This window comes from Antedon bifida, chromosome 1, assembly GCF_963402885.1.
Source record: "Antedon bifida chromosome 1, ecAntBifi1.1, whole genome shotgun sequence".
Classification (NCBI taxonomy): Eukaryota; Metazoa; Echinodermata; class Crinoidea; order Comatulida; family Antedonidae; genus Antedon; species Antedon bifida.
Window position 1 is genome coordinate 25,678,459 of NC_136226.1, and position 22,941 is coordinate 25,701,399.

The 22,941-nt window shown below is 32.3% G+C and overlaps 3 protein-coding genes across 7 annotated transcripts in view; 2 read left to right on the forward strand and 1 right to left on the reverse strand.

Moving 5' to 3' along the window:
• The first annotated feature begins 357 nt into the window (after nt 1-357).
• On the forward strand, nt 358-4,691 carry LOC144846586 (NAD(P) transhydrogenase, mitochondrial-like). 2 transcript variants are annotated; one of them, XM_078703558.1, is made up of 3 exons: nt 358-505; nt 743-818; nt 966-4,691. In XM_078703558.1, exon 3 carries the CDS (start codon nt 977-979, stop codon nt 4,163-4,165), a length of 3,189 nt encoding a protein of 1,062 aa, XP_078559684.1. In that variant the 5' UTR covers nt 358-505; nt 743-818; nt 966-976; the 3' UTR covers nt 4,166-4,691. The 2 variants fall into 2 exon arrangements, with proteins under 2 accessions (XP_078559684.1, XP_078559685.1); XM_078703559.1 differs by lacking the exon at nt 743-818 and having other exon boundaries at nt 367-481.
• A 1,073-nt stretch (nt 4,692-5,764) lies between these two features.
• Nucleotides 5,765-7,000, reverse strand: LOC144847637 (costars family protein ABRACL-like). Its single transcript, XM_078704112.1, has 3 exons — nt 6,926-7,000; nt 6,532-6,613; nt 5,765-6,206 (listed from the first exon to the last, which is right to left on the reverse strand). The coding sequence occupies exons 2-3, from the start codon at nt 6,590-6,592 to the stop codon at nt 6,019-6,021; spliced, it is 249 nt and encodes an 82-aa protein (XP_078560238.1). The 5' UTR covers nt 6,593-6,613; nt 6,926-7,000; the 3' UTR covers nt 5,765-6,018.
• Nucleotides 7,001-7,076: 76 nt separating this feature from the next.
• Nucleotides 7,077-22,941, forward strand: part of LOC144847033 (arf-GAP with GTPase, ANK repeat and PH domain-containing protein 1-like) — a 33,020-nt gene continuing 17,155 nt past the window's right edge. For 3 of the 4 annotated variants that reach the window (XM_078703595.1, XM_078703593.1, XM_078703596.1), the window contains exon 1: nt 7,077-7,348. In XM_078703595.1, coding sequence (XP_078559721.1) covers nt 7,183-7,348 — 166 coding nt within the window. In that variant the 5' untranslated portion in view covers nt 7,077-7,182. Of the gene's footprint in view, nt 7,349-21,957; nt 22,265-22,941 lie in introns of those variants that run through there. The other variant, XM_078703598.1, reaches the window with a different exon arrangement.

Here is a 22,941-nt window from a genome sequence, read left to right on the forward strand (position 1 = left end):
ATTGACACATGGTGAGTAGTAGTCTCAAACCTACGCCACTGATTGGTTAAAATGTTGAGTTATATTCAGCGTACCAAAAGGGACTTTAGACATGTTCAATCTTCAGCAGGCAGAATAATATTAATATGTCTTATATTTATAATATGTAATATAATGTACTTTTTAGTTTTCAATCATAAAATGAATGACATAATTTTTAATAATATACTATATAAACTTTCTTGGGGATATTTGTTTCTATGCTTCATGGTTATAAAAATCTATACGATAGTACTGTACTCGAAAGCGAGACTATCAGTTCCGGAACAGTCGCACATCGAACACATCCAATTTGGTATGCTAGACCTTCCTGTCATATCGAAACCGGCGCCGCCATTACGCCGGTGTACACGTTGTGAACAGCTCTTGTTTTATTGATTTTCAACATACCTTATGGAGATAAGTGGTTGATCTCCAGCCAGAGTTTCTTTCAAGAAAGCTGGTGGGAGAATTTTATTCAACAAAGGTTAGATTTTAACTTTCTGTTAAGTGTTTTAAGCATCGTGGAAATACTGACTGTACAGTATAGTAGTGTATGCTAGGCCAATCTAGGTTAGGATAGAACAGTTTAATTTTTGTGCGACCTACCAAACGCGGGAAACGCGTCATCACCAGACTGATGTATTGTATGTGTAGCCTAATTAATAATGGGTAATTAAAGGATAGAAATAATATAATAATATAATTCTTTTTTGTTTTGTAGGATAAATAAAAAAGCCACCCAAGCATTGACGCCTGTCTGTAGTGGTGTTTATTTCCATACTCTCTTCATTTATTTGGTATATTAACATTTTGTTATGTTTGTATTTAATTTCATGGTAACTATTGACACAATTAGTAGACTGCATACCTATATAATTACTTGATTATGATATAAATTAAAATTACAAAAGTGATACGGTAATTTTTTTCATGATTTTTTGCAGAATAACTCAAGATGTTCCGTCTTTTGCCAAATGTCTGCCATGTTAATGGCTTGCCAACGTCACATATACGTAATGTTCTTATTGGTCAACGACAAAGGTTCACCACCACAACCAAGAGAAATTCTTCAGGAGATCCTGCTCCTCCTCTCAAAGGAATTCCATGTGAAAACTTAACCATTGGAGTTCCTAAAGAATCCTTTGCAAAAGAATCCAGAGTTGCCATGTCCCCAGCTGCTGTAAAATTACTTAAGAAAGAAGGATACAATGTTAATATAGAAGAAAATGCTGGAGCTCTTGCTAACTTCACAAACAAAGATTATCAAGATGCAGGTGCAACAATCACAGGGAAACAAGAAGCCTTTAAATCTGATATTGTTTTAAAGGTTAGAGTGCCAACAATACAAGAAGCAGATTATTTCAAAGATCATGGTAATCTTATCAGCTTTGTTTTTCCTGCACAGAATGAAGAAATTCTCAAGAAACTGTCTGATAAAAAACTGACAGTTTTAGCAATGGACTGTGTGCCTAGAATCAGCAGAGCCCAGGTGTTTGATGCTCTAAGTTCAATGGCAAATATTGCAGGGTACAAAGCAGTTGTTGAAGCTGCTAATAACTTTGGTCGTTTCTTTACTGGTCAAATTACAGCTGCTGGTAAGGTCCCTCCTGCAAAAGTTTTGGTCATTGGTGGTGGAGTAGCAGGATTGTCTGCAATCGGAACTGCAAAGAGCATGGGAGCAGTTGTCAGAGGCTTTGATACACGAGCCGCTGTGAAAGAACAAGTTCAGTCTCTTGGAGCGGAATTCCTTGAAGTTGAAATTGAAGAATCTGGAGAAGGTACTGGAGGTTATGCAAAAGAAATGTCACCAGAATTTATAAAAGCAGAGATGGAATTGTTTGCCAAACAATGCCGAGAAGTAGATATTTTAATATCAACTGCTCTTATTCCTGGCAAACCAGCACCAAAGCTAATCTCTCGTGAAATGGTTGAAAGCATGCATGAAGGATCAGTTGTTGTGGATCTTGCTGCAGAAATGGGTGGTAATATTGAAACTACTAAGCCCAACGAGTTGTACAAGTACAAAGGTGTTACACATATTGGGTACACTGACCTTCCCAGCAGATTACCAACACAAGCAAGTACATTATATGCTAACAACATCTCAAAGTTGTTAGTGTCTCTTGGACCAAAGGGCCAATTTTACCTTGACCACGAAGATGAAGTTACCAGAGGTTCTTTAGTTCTTCAAGATGGAAAAATGATGTGGCCACCTCCACCTCCAAAGGAACAAGCTATCCAGCAAGCAGCTCCTCAAGCTGTTGCCAAAGTGGAACCCCCACCCCCAAACCCATTTGTTGACACAGCAAAAACTGCTGCACTCTACTCGACTGGTTTAGCTTCTATTATTGGTATTGGCGCAGTATCTCCAGGACCAGCTTTTAATACAATGGTAACCATATTTGGCTTATCTGGTATTGTTGGTTATCATACTGTCTGGGGTGTTACTCCTGCCCTTCATTCTCCTTTGATGTCGGTAACAAATGCAATCTCCGGTATAACAGCAGTTGGAGGACTCTTGTGTATGAATGGTGGTTACATGCCAAATTCTACAGCCGGTTCTTTAGCGGCAGCTGCTACTTTTATCTCATCTATTAACATCTTTGGTGGCTTCCTTGTAACACAAAGGATGTTAGATATGTTCCGTCGTCCTACTGATCCTCCAGAATACAACTATCTTTATACCGTTCCTGGATTGGCAGCCTTGGGTGCATATGCTGCGGGTCATTTTAGTGGTTATGATGTACAGCAGATGGGTTACCTTGCAGGAGGATTATGTTGTGTCGGTGCTCTCCAAGGCCTAGCATCACAGAAGACCAGCAGACTTGGAAATGCTCTTGGCATTATGGGTGTTTCTACTGGTATGGTTGCCACCCTTTTGAGCCTCAAAGCCTCGCCAGAATTATATACACAAATGGCTGGAATGATTGGTGTTGGTGGTTTAATTGGATCAGTTATTGCGAAACGTGTTGCCATCACAGACCTCCCTCAGCTAGTTGCTGCTTTTCATAGTTTTGTTGGCTTGGCTGCTGTTTTGACTTGCGTATCAACTTACATGGGTGAAGCCTCAACCTTTGCTGCTGATCCAGCCCATGCTGCTATGACTAAGCTATTTCTGTTCCTTGGAACCTACATTGGTGGTGTGACATTTACCGGGTCATTGGTAGCATATGGCAAGTTGCAAGGTCTTCTGAAAAGTGAACCCCTTCTGTTACCTGGGCGAAATGCATTGAACTCTGGGCTGCTTGCTGCAAATGTTGGTTTACTGGGTTATTACATGACAAATCCAGGATACTTTGCTGATTTAAGTAGTTTGACGGCCACTAGCGTTTTGTCATCTGCTATGGGTGTTACCTTAACAATGGCAATCGGTGGTGCAGATATGCCTGTCGTAATCACTGTTCTTAATAGCTATAGTGGTTGGGCATTGTGTGCAGAAGGTTTTATGTTGAACAACAATTTGATGACAATTGTGGGTGCATTGATCGGCTCCTCTGGTGCCATTCTTTCCTACATTATGTGTGTTGCTATGAATAGATCGCTGCCAAATGTTATTTTGGGTGGATATGGTACATCATCAACTGGAACTGGCAAGCCTATGGAAATAACAGGTACACACACAGAAGTAGATGTCAGTGGAGCAGTTGATATCATCAATGATGCCCAGAAAATCATTATTGTTCCAGGATATGGTCTATGTGTTGCCAAGGCTCAGTATCCTATTGCAGACATGGTAAACCACCTTAAAGATTTAGGTAAAGAAGTTCGATTCGGAATCCATCCAGTTGCTGGACGTATGCCTGGACAACTCAATGTACTTCTTGCAGAAGCTGGTGTGTCTTATGATGTTGTTTTAGAGATGGATGAAATTAATGATGACTTTCCAGATAACGATCTTGTCCTGGTTATCGGTGCCAATGATACGGTTAACTCGGCAGCAGAAGAAGATCCTAACTCTATAATAGCCGGTATGCCTGTTTTGCAGGTATGGAAATCTAAGCAGGTTATTGTAATGAAGAGGTCTCTTGGCGTAGGCTATGCTGCTGTGGATAACCCAATATTTTACAAACCAAATACATCCATGTTGTTAGGCGATGCTAAGAAAACATGTGATGCACTTTTAAGTAAACTCAAAAGCGATTGAATTTAATCGATATATCAATTTATTAATAAAGAAAACAGGAACACATAGAATTATATTAAAATAAGTAATGTATTAAATTTGAAAGAAAAAATAGAATGGATGACAATTATGTGTCCTGGAATTTTACAGAATGGAAGTGTATTGTCTTCCCTTAACAATGAAAAGTTAATTTGCTTGCGGTGATAACTGTGACTTAATTGAATTGCCTTTGGGAAAGTTTCTTTTATTGACTATTTCTATAATCATTTTATTGTGACAATCCTACTGCAGTATTATTATTACTTTAATTATTTATTCTTTCCAACATTTTGTTTCAGTATACTATACTGTTCTAGATTCAGAATGAGACATATTGCTCAACATGTTTGTGTGCTTACTACATGGAACTATAAAATAGCTTCATGTTTACTGCAAACAGTTCACTGCTTATACCTATCTATTTTGAGAAACTAGTCTGAAATCATGAATATAGATTAAATGTAACAGATTTGGTAAGATAATGAATAAAGGGTCATGAATGATGTCATTAATTTGTACAATCTTGTTTTCATTTGTGTGTCGCAGTGTTTTGACAGTGGATTTAAAGCTCAGGTATAGGCATGAATTTTAAATATAATATCGAATTAATTGTACATAAATCAAATATTTGTAACAGAAATCAAGACGAAAAAACATGAATTTCCCTTAATATGGTCAAATACAAAATTTGCCAAAATTCTGCCATAAAAACCAGGAAGACTTTTTTCAGTAGTTAGGTAGTTTAACCTAATGCAATAACATGTCTGGTGACTCCCTAGAAGGTGAAAAAAGATGGTGGATATACGGTGGATAATTTTTGCTATGGCATGAAAATGAAAATCTGAAGTTGATTAAAAATATCAGAAATGTAAAATTCCAGTTATATTACCTATATTTAGTCATCTGATAACATTTTTTACCACACGGTATATTTTTCATAGCTTTTTTACACAATTTGTGTACAAAAGAATAGAGATTTTACTGTGTAATTTGAACTATCAAATTGATAAGAAAGTGCTTATTTTCAAGAAGCTCGTGAAACTATAGATCGATAATTATTGGAATGTATGATCAATAGAAATTTTTTGCCCGCACCTGGCCTTTAAATTTAATGATTATCTTCTCGCATCAAAGTTTGCTGAAGATGTTCATGCATCAACCTAGTCTTGTGTTTTATAAAACACTGAACTACTACTGTAGCTTTGCTGATGATTAATATCTGCCATTTACAATAAAATCATGGTTGAATCACAGAATAATCACTCTACTGTCACATGCTTCAGTTTCAATATGATTGGCAGGAAAGCCTTTTGAATATTGTAAGGAATTGTGCTACAAATTGCACTCCTAAACACATTCAGAGATGAGATAGATAGTATGTACTGTTTGATGGTGTATAAAAGCTTGCCAAATTTAAGTGCACACCTCTGCGGAATTTTAGGTGAGCGATCACTCCTACAATGCTTCAAAAAAGACAATAATAATACTAACAGGTAAGAGTATTTTTTTAGTAATATTTATTTCATCTTTGTTACCAATACTATTATACAGTATTACACATGCAATATATAAAACAATGTGTTTGCAAATATAGATGCAGAATTTTATTATTGGCAATATGGTACTGTACAACAATTTTGAATCTATTGTTAAGTTTTGTCCTTAATCAAATCATATCTCTTGTTAAGTTATATCTCTTGTTAAGTTATGAACTTGGGAATGTGTTCATGTTCAGTCAATTGAATTAAAATGATGGAGAAATATGGTACTGAAGTTATAAATTTGATAATTAATAATCCTCCATTCAAATTTAATTACTGCCGAGACTAAGTATATTATGCTTCCTCTAATAGTACAATGTCAACATTGTCATGAACACCTTGTAGAAGCAGCTCACCATCATATTTAACAATCTTTTTCCTTTTTGCAGCTCTTAGTGTTCCAACTAAAGCTTCAAATATATTAGCACATCGATCATCAGCAAAGAGTACACCAAACTTCACTACTATTTTACCATCAGCATCTAACAAAATACAAAAAAAGTTAATGGTTTATGTATACTTTTTAGTTTAGGATTAATTAAAATTTACAACCTTGTCGATACATTTTAGTTTGAAACAAAATTATTAGTGTGCCCTCTATTGAACATAATGTATAGGTTAGTGGTTTTTAGAACCCTTCCTTCTAAACTAGTTTAAACTTTATTATTTAGTTTACGACAGTTTTATATATATAAATAAAATCTCGGAGTCATTACAGTGATTGTTTTTTCAATACAAAATTGATTTGGCTGTACAGTATTTATTTGTAGGCCTATTATAACAGGTACAGTACGGTATGGTGCTTACTTTTGCTGCCTAGTCTTTTCATTTCTTCTTTCAGGAGCTCAATTTCATGTTCAACATTCATGTTGCAAAACTCGTTTGATTTCTAGATAATGAAAGTAAAATTACATCAAACTATTATTAAAAACGCACAATGGTTCAAATGATTTAAAAAACAAATTTTTGATTTTAATCTCTTGATAGCACACACACAGCTCTCAGTCTCAGCGCATCAGCTTTACCTCCAGAGAGTCCATGGTCTCAGCAAGAACGAAAAGTGGTGATATTTATTGCTATGCTAATTCAGCTTCGTTTTGACTAGTAACGTTAATTTTTTTGCTCATTAATGTATCGACATTCAGCTTTTTAACACTCTATTGTATTAACTAAACGCTTATGTTTATCTAAACAAACTTACTTTGTCAAATATAACAGCAACAAATTTAATTTAGATTTACCGGTGCACAACAAACTTACTTCCGGGTTGATGGACCTAGTAAGCATGCGCCAAACTATCCTCCACCGAAGAGGGCGTATATGAGAACTGTTTTACTCTGTTTTTATTTTCAGCCAAGACGTTTTTGTGGTTTGATTGTATTTAGTCAGCTATTTTGTGTTGTTGGAAGAAAATAATGCAGTTGATAAAATAGCTAATGGAACATTTTATTATTAACCATGAATACTCATAATTGGGATTTAAGAAATGCGTGTGCTATTCGCGACGAGATACACAGATTTGAAAGCGTCCATCCACACATCTATGCCATCTATGATATTTTGGAACAGATTGACGACCCGTTACTTCAAGACCAGTTACGGGAGCATGTTGTGTCTATCGAAGGTAACAAGATTTCAAAACGGTGAAGGGAGGGGCTAGCTTTTACTAGGGATAGGAGGCCTAGCTAGGCCTAGAATATCTTCTTATTATTGCCTAGGTCTAGTTTAGGATGTAAGTTGCTGATGTAGATTCTGTGATGATGATTCAATACTATTTTCAATCAATAACAGTATGAAGTATTTATATATAATTATAATATTATATTATAAATATATATAAAATAATGTCATGATGATGATGATTATTTATAATGATAATTTATTTTTAGTCTTAGATACTTTATAGCTCTTTCCTACTATATACTATAACTAGGCCTATTCTATACTAACTAAAGAGGCCTAGCTAGGCTAGTCATGTAATAATAATTCATAATTATATGAAGCAACCACTTTTTTAATTACGAAATAAATATAGGTCTGCTGGTCTAGTATAGCTAGCCTAGCCATATTACACCACGGAGGAGCTATGTCATGATGGATGATGGGTAGAACGATGATGACGATAAACTATTGTTCACTAGAGTTATCAGATTAATTCTCTCTGGGCATGCGCAATAGCCGCAGCGTGTCGAATTCTGTAACGCTATGGTGTTTTAACAAATCCTAACCATGGCGAATGAAGTATAATTTAACACCTGTACAGTATGTACATTTGTCAGGTGCCCATCCATGCTTGGACGATCAGGCCTATCTCATCAATACGATTGGATGGCCAATGGCAAAGCATGGTGATCGTGCCAAACCAGCCAGGTTGTAAAATGTCAGACAGTTGTGAGTTGGGTGACAGATGATTGGCCCTGCCCTACATGATTGTTATTACTCAAACAGAATCACATACGGTACTTATACAATTACATTACATATCATGCTGAACTTTACCCTCCTCCCCCACAAAAAAAATAGAAACTTGAGTGCGTAAAAATGATGATAAAAGAGTCCCTAATTCACTGCATTTCGTAAATTTCGAACAGTACTCTACATAGTTGAGTACTGCAAAGGATTGTACTGTACCATGATCATAAAATAGGATCACCTACAGTAATGCTGTGCTGTGCAAAGGTTTTTTAGTCAATTGATGGATTGCCGATCAGGTTTATTTTTGATTGTTGTAGGTATCAACCAACTATCATTAAATGGCTATATAATAAATGAATGATATTTGTATTGTGTTCATCATATCATCATGAAATTCTGATTTGCATAACGCTTTTTGTAGAAATTCTGCTGTATGTCATTTACAATGCTATTTTAATTACAACTTGATGCTGTATAGTAAGATCATCTTATCTTGTCCTTGAACCATGTCCTCAACTACTGATAATTGATCTATTTTTAGATTTGAAACATCTTGACCGAGAATTTCTTCTTTGAGACCGAAAACATATTATAATTGTTAAAATGTTATCAAACATGTTTATATTATCCCAAAAACTGCACCACATAGTCCATGTTGAATGGATGTGTTAAATAATATTAAACATGCCATTTAACGATTCATCCATGCCTTCTAAGAATTTAGTTTTATAGCATTAGCACAAATACCTGTAGGGCTCTAACTAATAATAAAACGCAATCATTATCTAGTTCAATATTTGTTTTTATTTTATGAAGCAAATATCATAAATAAACATTGTCTCAGGGTATAGTATTGCCAAACGCTGCAACCCAAACCCCCCCCCCCCTCCCTCATTTGTTTTATTAATCCATTTATATCCCACATTGCATGTTTAAATTGTGACTCCTGAAACAGTTCAAAATTTATTTTTCGTACAGTACAAAAGAAAATTATCTTTAACTGAAAACAAATGTAAGCATTCATGATTTAGAAGTTTTGCGAACATCACCAGTGAGTTCAATCCAGTAGCCTGTCCCATTTAACCGCATCTGTTAATTTTTTATAAAAAGTACTGTAGTACTGTAGGGTACTTTTTGTATCAGAACAAATCACATCTTTTGTATTAGTACTGTACCTGCCCAATCTGCCTTTGAGAAAAAAGATAAACAACATGACTTCATTTAATTTTTCGTTGAGATTGGTTAAATTGTTAAAAAAATACAGTATATAAAATATAATTTTAAGGAATGGTAACTTATTAAATTTGTTATACTGTAGATACAGTAAACTGTATGTTAAATGTGCCATAAACATACTGTACATGTAGTACTAAATGTAAGTACTGTACAGTACTGTAGTACTGTGTAACCATTTAACAATTAGTTCTGTAAAAACATGACCCATTGAACGAATAATTTGCATAATTTATTGGTATCCAATTATAAGGGTGTGTAGAGATCACACCACAATTTGTATTGATCTACAATATTGTCAGCTTAGCTATTTCATGTTGGCGACTTGAAGTGTTGTTTTTTCTTCATTTCATTCAAATGGTATACAATCTGCATGACTCATTCAAGAATTAATTTGTTCTGTCTGGTTGTTGAATCATAACCAATAGTGAACAATGTATTGTAATTAACATTTTGATTTAATCCTGTATTCAAATTGATTAAATATTTTAAAGACCAAATATAGGCTACTGATTTTTATTTATTTATTTTGACTGGATTACATTTTCAGTAACGCAGTACTGCTTTCCAAAATGGTCCAGTTACAAGTTTAAAAGTAAAGAAAAATTATAACATATACAAATAAAAAAGATAAAAGCATAGTAGGCCTAATTTAAAAGATATACTGTATATAGAACAGTCACTTAGATGACATTAGAGTTGCTATATTTTTGAGTTTATAAATTTATTGTTCCCAGTTATTTTGTTCTAGTTTCAGTTGGTAAAAGATTCCATTCTTTTGTTGCTCTGTATTTTAAGGTTCTTTTACCTTGAGCATTTTTCCAATTTGGTGTTATTAATGTTTTACAATTTTGGCTACGGGTTGGGGTGGAGGGAGTCATTAAAACTTAAACATTGAGGATAAATATGATGGTGAATGGCCATTAATGCATTTGAAAGTTGTAAATAGTAGATGTTCTCTCCATCTTTCATTTAGTGTAACCCAATTAAGTGTTTTAAAAATATCATTTATTGGTGTATATACTGTATATCTGCGGATAACAGAACTCTACCTAATCTATTTAATAATATTTTAAGCGTATTTAAATTTTGATTTGTACAATTTTACAATAGTCCATACAGCACTACAATAGTCAAACAATGGCATTACAAGAATTTGCCAGCATAATAGTTGTATGAGATGGCAAGTAGTATTTCACACGCCGTATTACCACTATTCGTTTAAACTTTTGATGATACACTATTTATTTGATGATGATGATGATATTCAATATTGTGTTTGAAATGATGTTGGTATTACTATTAGTTACTACAGTATGAACAGTATGTAATTTTTACCGACATAAACGTACACTAACATATTACAGTACTTCATTTACTATTTCAAATGCCAATATTCCTGACTGTAATTTGAACAATATTTACTACTGTACAGTACTGTTACTGTACAGTACTGTTACTGTACAGTACAATAAATAACTTTACAGATAAGTGTTTTAGACATACTGTACTAATTTTACATAGAATGTAGAAAGTGGAATGATCTAATTTTATTTCATTATTAAATATATATTGGAAAACAAAAGTACAAATATTTTGGTCAATACTACAGTTTTTGTAATAATTATATTCTGAGAATATAATATTTCTTGATAAATTTACTGTAATTCTTTTTGATAAAGATTATTTACTGTAGATCATTTGAAGATACAATAAAGGTTTATTGTACTGTAAATAGTGTGCACGACGCATGGTGGGAAGGACTTGGGAGCAAACATCACAACGCGTACATACGTGATTTGTTGTTTGTGCGTACGCCTTGTGATGTTTGCTCCCAAACCCTTCCCATCATGCATTGTGCAATGACGTCCTTTGCAAAATCAAGCTATTTGCGATAAACCTTATATTGCCATTCAGATTTTCAGGAACATCAGAGAGGTTAACCTGTGTATTTCAGGGACAAAGCTTTTTTCACTGTTTATAATGTTCAGTTAAAGACAAGATGAAGCTGGATCTCTTTAATTACTGTAGGCAGCATAGCATTACTGTAACTCATATTCAGTAATTTACGATAGATCATGTACTAGTGCGTGTACAATAGAGAATACAGATGGGCTCTACTCTGTATGTACAGAGATACATGTGCATATTTAATACTGGACATTGTTCTGTAATCTGCTCATGGAGGTCCAGAAACGGCTGTATGGAAAATGTAATTAGCTGTTTTAATTGATGCTTTTACATTTAATGTCATTCAGTCATCTTTCATTTCACTAACTATAATGAGATGATGTCATTGATAAATAATTCATGAATAACAATGTCTTTCTATGTACTACTGTAGTATTAAATTAAGTATTTCTAATCAGTTGATAGATTAAATTATTTACTGTGTTTGTAATACATTAATGTCAGTACACAGTACATATTGTATCGTAGTAAATAGTAGTTATGGACTCAACCATTATTCTACTCTCTGTACTTTTATACTACTCGGGGCGGTTGAGGCTGTTTTTTTTCTGGCTGGGTGTCTTCATGATAAAAATTCACTATAGAAAATTAAATTTTAAACCAATATTTACCAAAAATTTATTAAAGCAACTTCCAAGAGGCATGTGGTGATAAAAATACACTATAAAAAATGATTCTTTAAATAATTATTTTGTACATTATTTTATTTTGTTAATCTTTTGTTAATATTTTAATTTAATTTTTAATTGTTGGATTTTTATGTCTTATCATATTGTAATCTTTGTGAGGATCCCTAATCGACCACCCTTATAAAATATTGTTTCAAGAAAAAAAAATACTTGGCAACAGTTTACTAAAGCAAGCGTCCAAAATAGGAGGCTACATTCATGTGGCCCCATACTATACTATAACATGAAAGATCTCCTCTGACTAGATATCTGTAATCGCCAAAAACAAAAATCATCAGTCAGGCATTCAGTGAATTCTGTTGAAAGAAATAATTTAAAGCATGTATCATGTAATTGCCATTCAACTGTGTACAAGTACTCTAGTTAATTATGATTCATGTGATCACATGACCATTCAGTATGCAAATGAATACCTTTAGCTGAATATAGTGCTATTAACACATTTATTCAGAATCTTGTACATGTTTGTTATTTAAAAAACAAAGAATACAAGATACATTTGTCATAAAATAGTCAATAAAAAAGTAGTAAATTTGTAATTAAATATCATTAAACAAAGTTCACATCTTTTTCTTTTTATTAAAATAATCTCTGGCGCAATCTGTCAACTGCTTGGTGATGCACACTGGTTATTTTTTTTAATTCAGCCTTTTTTTAAAATGTTTTTTTTTTTATTTAGGCCCATTGAAAAATATCCATTACTATATCTTTTGATTAACATTTGTATTAATTATTTGAAAAATATTATTAAATTGTATTGTTTTGGTCATTATTATTAATTGATTTAGAAATTTATACAATCTTTACCGATTACTTTGTGTGAAAAGGGCAATATTGAACACATTTCTCCCTCGAATCATTTGTCTTTGTTTAATAGTGAGTGGAATAATACAAATTGTTCATAGTTGTGTTACTAATTTATCAATAGAATTATATGTAAACACAACCCTTTATGACACAGTAAAGCTGTTTGATGCAATTATCAAATTGAAACAATAAATTTGATCAAGGTAATATCAGCTGGTACTACTGTACAGCTTGTTGTAGGCCTACTGTACTGCTCTATGACACTACAGGAGGCTTGTAAATTATATCTATAATATAATGGGCCTGTTTCTATTGACCAGAGAATACAGTATTTAAAACCGTATCGCTGAATCACTCACCACATTCAAACAGCTCCTGAAATCCCACCTTTTTAATTTGCATTTTCTTTAGTTTTTGCTCTTCTTTTTTCTGTTGATTGTTCAGCGCTTAGAGGCATCCTGCATTTTGCGCTATAGTAAATTGAACATTATTATTATTATTATTTTATTCTGAAAGAACGGTATTTTATTGCCAACAGAAATGGCCCGGGTCCCTTAAAAAAAAACCTAAAAAGAACCAATCTAAGTTAAATACAGTTTAAAAACCCCAATTGATTCCGGTCTTGATTATCAAAACCGGTTTTTAAAACAGTTTCCGCGTAACACTCTTAGTTGCAAAGCAATCGCTGTCTCAACAAGACCTCAGAAGGTCACTGAATGGCGCGAAACATTTGGATGCTTTTGAAATGGAGTTGTGGCTTGGTGGTTATGATGCTTGGCTACCACTCCAAGGGTCCTGGGTTCAAGTCCCGTCACATGTCAGGATTTTTTCTAAGGGCAAAATTACAACTCCATTCCCAAAGACTTGTAAAAAGACTTTGTTTATAATGTAGAGCATCTAGTGAGGGTCCCTAATGATCAGCAATTGCTGGATGGATCACCCTCATTAAATATGGTTAAAAAAAAAAATAAAATGTGTGAGGTTGTCCTTTTTGTATACCTGTAGTACGATTAGTACTCTAAATAATAAGTAATAATAAACAAACATTATAATAATTATTGTATCCATTGAGTTATTCCAACAATGAGAAATATTACATTCGTCGTGGCATACTGTCTGATGCTCCCTAGACATAAATGATATATCACATATTGTCTACTGTATAGTGTGTATGAAATTTGAGACTGGAAACAAAGGTGTTTGTTTTGAAGGACTTGTGACAGATAATCGAAGCATAATGTAAAGATGTAGGTAATCAATAACACAGTAGCTGCAAGATATTAGGAATTTCTAAAATGATGAATTATTCTATGCTGAAATGAACAATTGTTCATCACCTTTTGTGTATGTATGTTTTATTCATGGAGTGATAGTTAATGTTACTGTATGATACAGTATGCATGCTTCTTGCAGAATCATCTTCATTATTTTTAAATATTAATACTTCAATTCTCCGAGCCCATTTTGCAATCATTCATAAGTTTCTTATTCATTTGAGTAAACATTTATTTCAATTCATTTTTCATGTTGTACAATCAATAATTTGAGTATAACTATAAGCAAATGTTCATTATACTGTACTTACAGTATGTACTGTAATGAATCATTTTTATCATTTTTTTTTTCTCTACCTTTTATTTTACTTACTCTGAACGCACCTTCATTCAAGAGTGTGCCACTGTTTCAAAAGTGTAGCTTCCAAATAAATTATTATTATAATCGTGTTTTTATACAGTACCTCAATTACGACAATTGGTCGAAGTATCTTTAGACAGCAGATTCACACTAACCATGGCAATGTATACTGTAATTACACAATTATGCCTCTCGCATTGTGAATGCTGTGATACCAAGAATAGGCCTAGAATTTGTCTTATACATTAAATAAAGTAGTACTGTAGTTTCATTAGCCAATGTAGGAATTAGTGCCATTTATACTGTACAGACTGTTTCGAAAGGTGCACCAAATTTAAAGCTCTTTGTTTTGGAGTATTTTACGCTTGATTAGTAAAGCCTCTAGAGCCTAACATTTCCAAGCTGCATATGGTGGAGGAATATAAAATAAGAATTAAAATAAAATGTAATTAATCTATTTTATTCATCAATACAGTTCAATCGCTGGTCATCAGTGCAAAATTGACAGAAAAGTGAAATAAAAATGTATTTTATATCTACCTGTAACTAAAATCAAGTAAATTTACAATGGTTTAGCATATTTACACAGTCAAGGCCAAGGTCTAGCACCCTGATGGCTGGCTGTTGTTTATTACTGGGAAGCTTGTTTGTGTATGCAAACAAGTAGTACTAATTAATGTCAACAGTTCACTGTGAATCATAAAGTACCATTCTTCATACCCTATATCAATATTTTGAATGTCAATTCTACCCTTTATTTATTCTTTTAATACTGTGGTATGATACTTTCAATTTGCGATTTCTTTTAGTCAAACAATCATACAAAATGAAGAAGACATAAGATTTGTTTTATATTTTCAATAATATCCATAACATTTTTGGTAAATTTAAATATTTAAAAATTTAAATTTTCATGGATTAATAGATTTATTAGGAAAGGAGTATCACAGGTTGAAGCCATAGGATACTATAATAGCTGTTTATAAGCAGCATCACATGCTGTTGCAATCAGCCTTGGTCATGAATACAGGCTTCAGGCGATATACATGCTTATTCCAGTACAAAATGGCCTGCCAGCATTTTTTGTTCCTCTAACGAGGATGTGAAGTATGCTATGGTGGCACATGCTGTACACTAAACTACAATTTGCTAAATTAAAAACAGCATGCCTGCTAGTGTTTGTCAACTAGATGATACTTGTCATTTTTCCTATAAAATGTGTTACCGCAAGTAACTGTATCCGAAAATGTAAAGAAGATACCTTTACACATATATACAATACAGTATAGAATGAATAATTACAGTATTATTCTTCCATGGTTATAAAGTAGTATACAGTTATATATTATAAGTTCTGTACTACAGTATAGTACTTTACTATGAGTGTAATATGCAAATCATGTCCAAAAGTATATAGTTTTTCATTGATTTTATTTTATCAATATTCCAAAATTTATGGTCAGTGTTTGAGCTATAAATGTATGTTAAAGCTTTGCAAGGCTTATATTTTAATCATTGCCGTTGGGTCAGAATTATAGAAATATTATTACCATTTTAGAGGAGAGCCTTCTTTCTCAGCTGTTTTAAACAGTGTACGATGATGCATGGAAATATGTATCTTAAATTAATTTTGTTTTAAATGCTTTATTTTACCTGATAAAGCAGCAGAACCTTCAAATATACAACAAAAAATGGGTTTAAAATTTACTATTCTTGTACTGTATTTGGATTTTAAAATGTATTATAGACTTGTCCTGGAAATAGACACAGGAAGTACGCTTTTTCTGTTTTATTTAGTTTTAATGTACCTGAACTTTAACCTATTTATAGAAACAATAATGGGTTTGCAATTTTTATTTTGATTTATCATTGCATTACTATACTGTACACAGTTGAAAGGAATTTTTCGCAGACACTATAATTTTAAATTTTTTTTCAATTGACAATAAATAAACATTTGAATCTAAACTGGACAACCTGTGTTATGTGATGTCAAATATCTTGTAAGGTATTATTAGGTTAGTAAACACCAAAGATCATATTAAATAGTTCTGACAATCATGTAGTTACTCTGTTTAGTCGGATACAAGGTAGGTCAAATTTAATTACATGTCAAAGTGATGGTAGGTGTAAGAGTATCTATTCCATTCTGTAACCAGGTGCGCTCTGTACTTTGGTGTTATTCTAATATAAATTAGCAAACTTTAATAGTAAAAACAAATTTTATTTTTAACTATAATGTTTTTAAATTATTAAGAATATGTGTGCAATAAAGATCAAGAGAGGAACAATGAATTAATTGTTTGAATAAAACTGCAAAAAGCGAGCTTTCGTTAAAATTAACACGCCCGCCTTTCCACACCTTTGAATAAATGCCTCAGGCTGTTTATGTTTTTTCCCAAATAAATTCCCCACAAAATAATATACACAATATTGTATCACATTAATATTGTAGTAGAAATCATTGACTGCCATATAATCTAAAATTTACTATGCATTTTGACATATTTAATCACTTTTTGATATTTGTGTTGTGTTGCATTTGTTCATATCTAGGGAAAATTTATTTGATTATACATGCTTACCATATTAATTTTACACCCAAAAAAATAAATGCCTCCCTCAAATAAACGCCTCCCTCGAATAAAACAAGGCGTTTATTTGAATAAATACGGTATTCCACGACCGTCACTTTCTGTTAAAATACCGTTTCCTTAATATACCGTCTCCAATAAAAAAGCTCTCTAATGTAGTTTGAGAGTATACATTATGGAGTGAATAACAAAATATATAAAAATAAAGCACTGTCTAATTAATGAAAACAAATTTTATTCACAATCACAGATAAACTGAAAATGTTTTTTTACTCAATTACTACGTATCTGTAACAGTAATTTGTAGTCATTCAATAATCTTGATGATATATGGAATTTTTCAATTGTGAGTCATACAACATAATATTTTAACCTGTAATAGGAGAAGAAACAACCATAGGTATGTCAACAGTTTGATGATTTTATTCACAAGTGAATAGATATCAAAGTATTAGAATACTCAATTGAGCACAGATATTAAGTAATAATACAGTATTACTGCTATGATTAGAAAATTGTTTATATAAACCACACCAAGATCAAGAGTTTCACAGTAATTAATAATTAGTAGTTTACAGCTAGATTAAACAGATACCTTCGAGACCCAACAAACTGTCCCCCCAATAGAGGTGTTCCCGAAGGTAGCGTTGGTGGCCATATTATACTTTTTAGTGTTAAAAAACTAGCATGGTATAAACGTAGATCCCTAGTACACCAGCAGTCAAGTCAATGACAGCCATGAACAGTAACAGTAACTCCCTCCCTTTCGTCTCCTAACTAATACGTTGTCCTCTGAATAGGAGTGTCTCAAAGGAAGGGCTCTACTCTATATTGTATTATAATATATTTCATCAGACAGAAGTTTATCCAGCTCTTGCTTAGAGCAACTGTCTCCCACCATCAACCTCCCCACCCCCTACCATTCTCAAATCATTTTGGTACCCCGTGCTTTCCACAAATGCCTCGATCCGATCAAACCTTTCAATCTCCTTGATCTGCTTCAAACATTATTTTTATTCAAGGCAGTCTTGACCTATTAGACAGATAAATTATTAATTACATGTTGCTTTTAATATTTATTACATCGTAATACAGTTTAGAACAAAAAATAAGCATGTATTATGTAATAAGCATCCAATATTATGGTTTCAGTGAGTGTATTGAAATTTAAGTTTGTAATTAATGGTTTAATAAATTGTCATTTCTGTGTGGCATTTCCGTGCTTGATATCATCTTCTAAGATGATTTTATATTACTATAATATTTACAGCTTTCAACTCAGGAAATGGATTTCAAGTACTGTGTACTAAAACCTGTACTTAATCTTATCCTTCAAAACTCTGAGCTTGTCGTAAAATCTTTTCTAATCCAAACCACACAAACCTTGATATATTAAAATTTGTTTTAAATAATTGAATATTGTATGATCTTTTTCGGAAAACCTGTACAGTATCAATATTTTAACTACCCATATTTCAGTTACATATTGAAATCAATGATTCTGTCAAATCCAGTATTTAAAATAAGAAAACCATAAACAATTGTAAAATTTGTATTAATTCATTAAACTAGATTCCATTTTTTCTTCATGAAGGCCAGTGGCCGTATTCACCAATCACACTTAAGTGAGAAGTTTCCCTTAAATATTTTTATTATTATTATTTTTCACTTATTCACTTAACTCAATAAATATAACCCTTAAATTGTATTCATTTACCGGTAGATAGGAGATTTGTCCTTATTTTAAGGGTAAGTGTTTACCTTCCTAAGTGTGAATAGTGAATTATGGCCAATGGTGATATAGGGATCTAGTGATTTGCAAAATCAAACTGTTAAAATTTAAAAAGCAATAATTAAATATGCCAGTATGTATTCCAATATTTGATGAGCCTTCATGTTTGACATATAGAGATCTACACAGTACAGGTGTAATATACTCATTGAATATTTTTTGACTGACAATATGATTATTCAATAACAATACTATACTGTAGGTCAATTTGAGTATTATTCTGAAGACCTATAAAGGAGTGTCGTCTTTACCATGTGTAACTCCGGAAGTCGTTGAATACTACGGAGGAAGAACTTTGAAGGCTGTTATACTACTACCACCAATCAGCTTTTTCCTTTTATTGTTTCTTGCCGTTTTCTGTATTATAATTCATTTAGTATTGGAAATTAGGTTCTAAAATAATTAATTTTTAGTTGGAAAGACTTCTGTACTGTTTTGTTCATTTATTATCTGTTAAAGCTCTGCTTACACTATCAAACTAGTTTAATATCTCAAATATGGTAGTGATATGCCCAAACATGGTAGTGATATGCCCAAACATGGTAGTGATATGCCCAAACATGGTAGTGAAATATATGCCCAAACATGGTAGTGAAATATATGCCCAAACATGGTAGTGAAATATATGCCCAAACATGGTACAGTAGTGTCACACATTTTTTTTGTCACATACAATTTGATAGTGTAGCTTAAAATGTTCACTTCTGACAATCCTTGAATTTTTTTTTAACTTTGTATTTTTCTGTAATTTTTTTTTTGCCGAAATTGAATAAATCAAATCAAATAGGAAAGATTAATATTATAAGATGTTATACTATAGCATCTTTGAACATGTCCATTAATATTAATAATTGAAAATATGAAATTAATTTATTCTAAACACATGGAGCTACAGTATACTACATTATGATAATATAATATTGTAGAATTTGTCTCTATGGTATTAAATTAATAATACATTTTTTAAGAAATGAAATTTATTCACAGTACAGTATTATCAACACAATAGAATGTCAAGTGTTTCAGTTATTTTTTTATAGATGGCGCCCTCTATGCTCTAACTGCAAAAGTGTATTGTACTGGTTTTCATTACTACGGTACCCATACTGTACAATGATATTTTCATTGTATTAAATAAAAAAAAGCAATATAAACAGTTTAAAGATAGATACTTTACAATAATATTTATATAATATGTATATATTAATATTTATATAATTTACAATAACCAAAATGTTAAATTAACGATGGGCAGTAATAACAAAAACAAAAAATTAAGGAAAAAATAATAGATAAGAAGTTTTACTGTATTGAACCAGTATGGTGATAGACTCTCATCAATATGATTTAATTTTGTATATTAAATAAATAACTAATAAAATAAAATTACATACAGTAGGCAGATTCGTGGTAGAGACAAGGGGAGCTCAGCCCCCTCTCCCTATTTCAAAATCCTGGAGTCAATGTTTTTGGTGTACAAATACAGTATTAAATGTCAATTATTATTAAGCTATTAAGCACTGGAATTCAGATTGCTTCAATTCAAGTGTTCCTGTTCCGTCGTTGCATTCTCTGATTGGATTATTTTGAACCACAGCATGTCAAATGTCACATGCTCTTTTTATATTTAGCCAATAATCAACAATGCAATTCAACTGGAAATAAAGTATAAAGTAACATGCATGAATTGTCATGGCAGAATATCAAATAGTTATTCCGTTCATCTGGGTCACATCTAAACTTAATAGATCTCTGTGGTGATATTTGTGTTTCGCCATAGGCACTAAAGTTATTTTACACGTTACGGAAGCTGCTCCGATCAATTAGTATGATCTCAAGTGAAATATTGAATTCATATAAATTTAACCAAAACTTAGGATTATATACAGTGTGACATATACAGTACTCTGTGAATCTATACATTAATATTATATAATATCATAGTGGATTCTACAGCTTGTTTTTGAATGATAAAATTTACTTAATAAATTTAATGAAAGCATTATGGTTTTTTGTCTGAAATTGGTGTAAATTGGAGAATTATTATGCAAACCAAAATTTAATGGGTCTCTTAGATCATTTGTATATATATATATAAAATTGTAATGTAAATGCAATAATCATTCTTTACTTGGGAAATTAACATGGACTGTACAGCTTTACATCCCATCCGGAGGATGAAGCAATAAAAGTGTTTTAGCATCTTGCCTATTAAAGATGCAGACAATATGACAAAGAAGGCCAGTAGCGTAACGTCTATGAGCACTCACTGGCTAAACCCAGGGACTCAGAGCTTGAGGGGCCCCAGAGCATGTTTTTTTTTATTGGTAAAAATTGATTTCCTCCAAACGCAGACAAGATAGAAACACAATCAATAACAACAATGAAACGTAATAAGGTTTGAAAATAGAAAATGTAACGTACAAATCAAAAATTTCAAAAAAGAAAGTCAAAATTTCTATTATGAAATATTTCTGTATAAAAAAAAAAGAAAGCAGAAGAGTGGGAGGAGCCATAATTTAACTAAGGTTCACACACAACCAGTTCATTTGTTAGAGAGCCCCTTAGGGGTGCTAAACCAAGGACCTATGTCTCCTGCCTGATACAGACTTGAACCTGTACATCTCAGTCACATGCTCTCTCAAATTCACCATATCACTCTCTGCATGAAGATTATTCTAAATTTGGGTGTAGACTTGCCGCCATGATAGATACTTTTGTTCATTTACTTCCTAATTTAAGTAAATATTGTTCAGTTTTAATTACTGTAGATAGGCCTAAAATAATGTTTGCTAAATGCTATCAATCAAATTGTGGGTATTTTCAAAACATAGAAAGTATGCATAATTTTTTTGAATGCTTCTTCGAATTTCAATACTTATCACAAGCATTAATATTCATGGTTGTTTATAATTGGAAGTACATCCTCTTTTGATCCGCATTGCTTCATCACTAACTAGTCACTCAATATGACGTCATCTGTTTATGTAGCATGGAGAAATACACACATTTCACGCTGTTGATGTTGATTATATGGATGGATCCAAAGGTTTTGCTATTAAGAGCAAATTTTATTTAAAAATCTACGCATCATAGCCAAAGTGACAATGTACACGTTTAAAATAAACAGCTGGTTGTGTGTGGCTTTAACTCATGAAGATTCAAATAATTTTAAGTTATGTATTGAACAGTGGCTATACCAATTAGTGCATTTCCTTGTTACCAGCTAAGGGATCTGGAATTATTTACGAATAGGATATTATGAATACAGGGAAAAGTCATTGACATATTGTGCGGTTACTGTATCAATAGTAGTTGTCGTAGTATGAGTTTTAGGCGTGCAAGAAGGAGTTTAAGTTTTCGTTTACGACGAAGTACCAAGTGTTTAAGTGAATGTGGTTTAGGTATGTTGAATTAATATTCTATAAACCAGGTTTGTATGTTTTTAAAAAAACTTTCAGTTAATTTGGTATTGGTGGTACTGTACATATGGTTTATTAGTAAAATTCAATCGACTATACTGCTAATATTAAAATGAGGCAAAATTAAATGATGTCTAATAATAGAATTAAATTTTATTGCAGCTTATTTCAATATTATTAATTACAGGAAGTATTGTAATAAATAAATAAAATAATATATTTAAACATACAGTACTGAATATCAATTCATGTAAAGTAGTCTTTTAATTTTTGATTATATTTTACAACCCTCAAAAATATTTTTTATTTTCTTTATTTTTTAAAGTTTCTATATCAATTAAATCAGTTTATGATGATAATATACAGTAGTTGAAATTTCAACATTTTATTGCATACTACAGACAACCAAAACATAAATTTAATGTCATATTATTGACAAACAATTAGAAATTTGTGAAGGTAAAATAAGATCCTGTAGACTTAGATAAATTGATCACCTCCATATTAAAGTCAAGGTTTCAATGTAGTTTACGTTTTTCCTCGGTGCACAGATCCAATCTTTTGTGTCACTAAACAAAATCGGATAATTCCTATTCTGACGTTGTATTCTTCTGCCTATTTTTGTGGTTTTATAATTGTTGCAATCAACAAAAGACTTT

Coding starts and splice junctions, on each gene's coding strand:
- LOC144846586 (XM_078703558.1), top strand. CDS start 977: ATGTTCCGTCTTTTGCCAAATGTCTGCCATGTTAATGGCTTGCCAACG.
- LOC144847637 (XM_078704112.1), bottom strand. CDS start 6,592: ATGAATGTTGAACATGAAATTGAGCTCCTGAAAGAAGAAATGAAAAGA. Junction 6,207..6,531: donor GAAAAGACTAGGCAGCAAAA/GTAAGCACCATA, acceptor GTATTTTGTTAG/ATGCTGATGGTAAAATAGTA.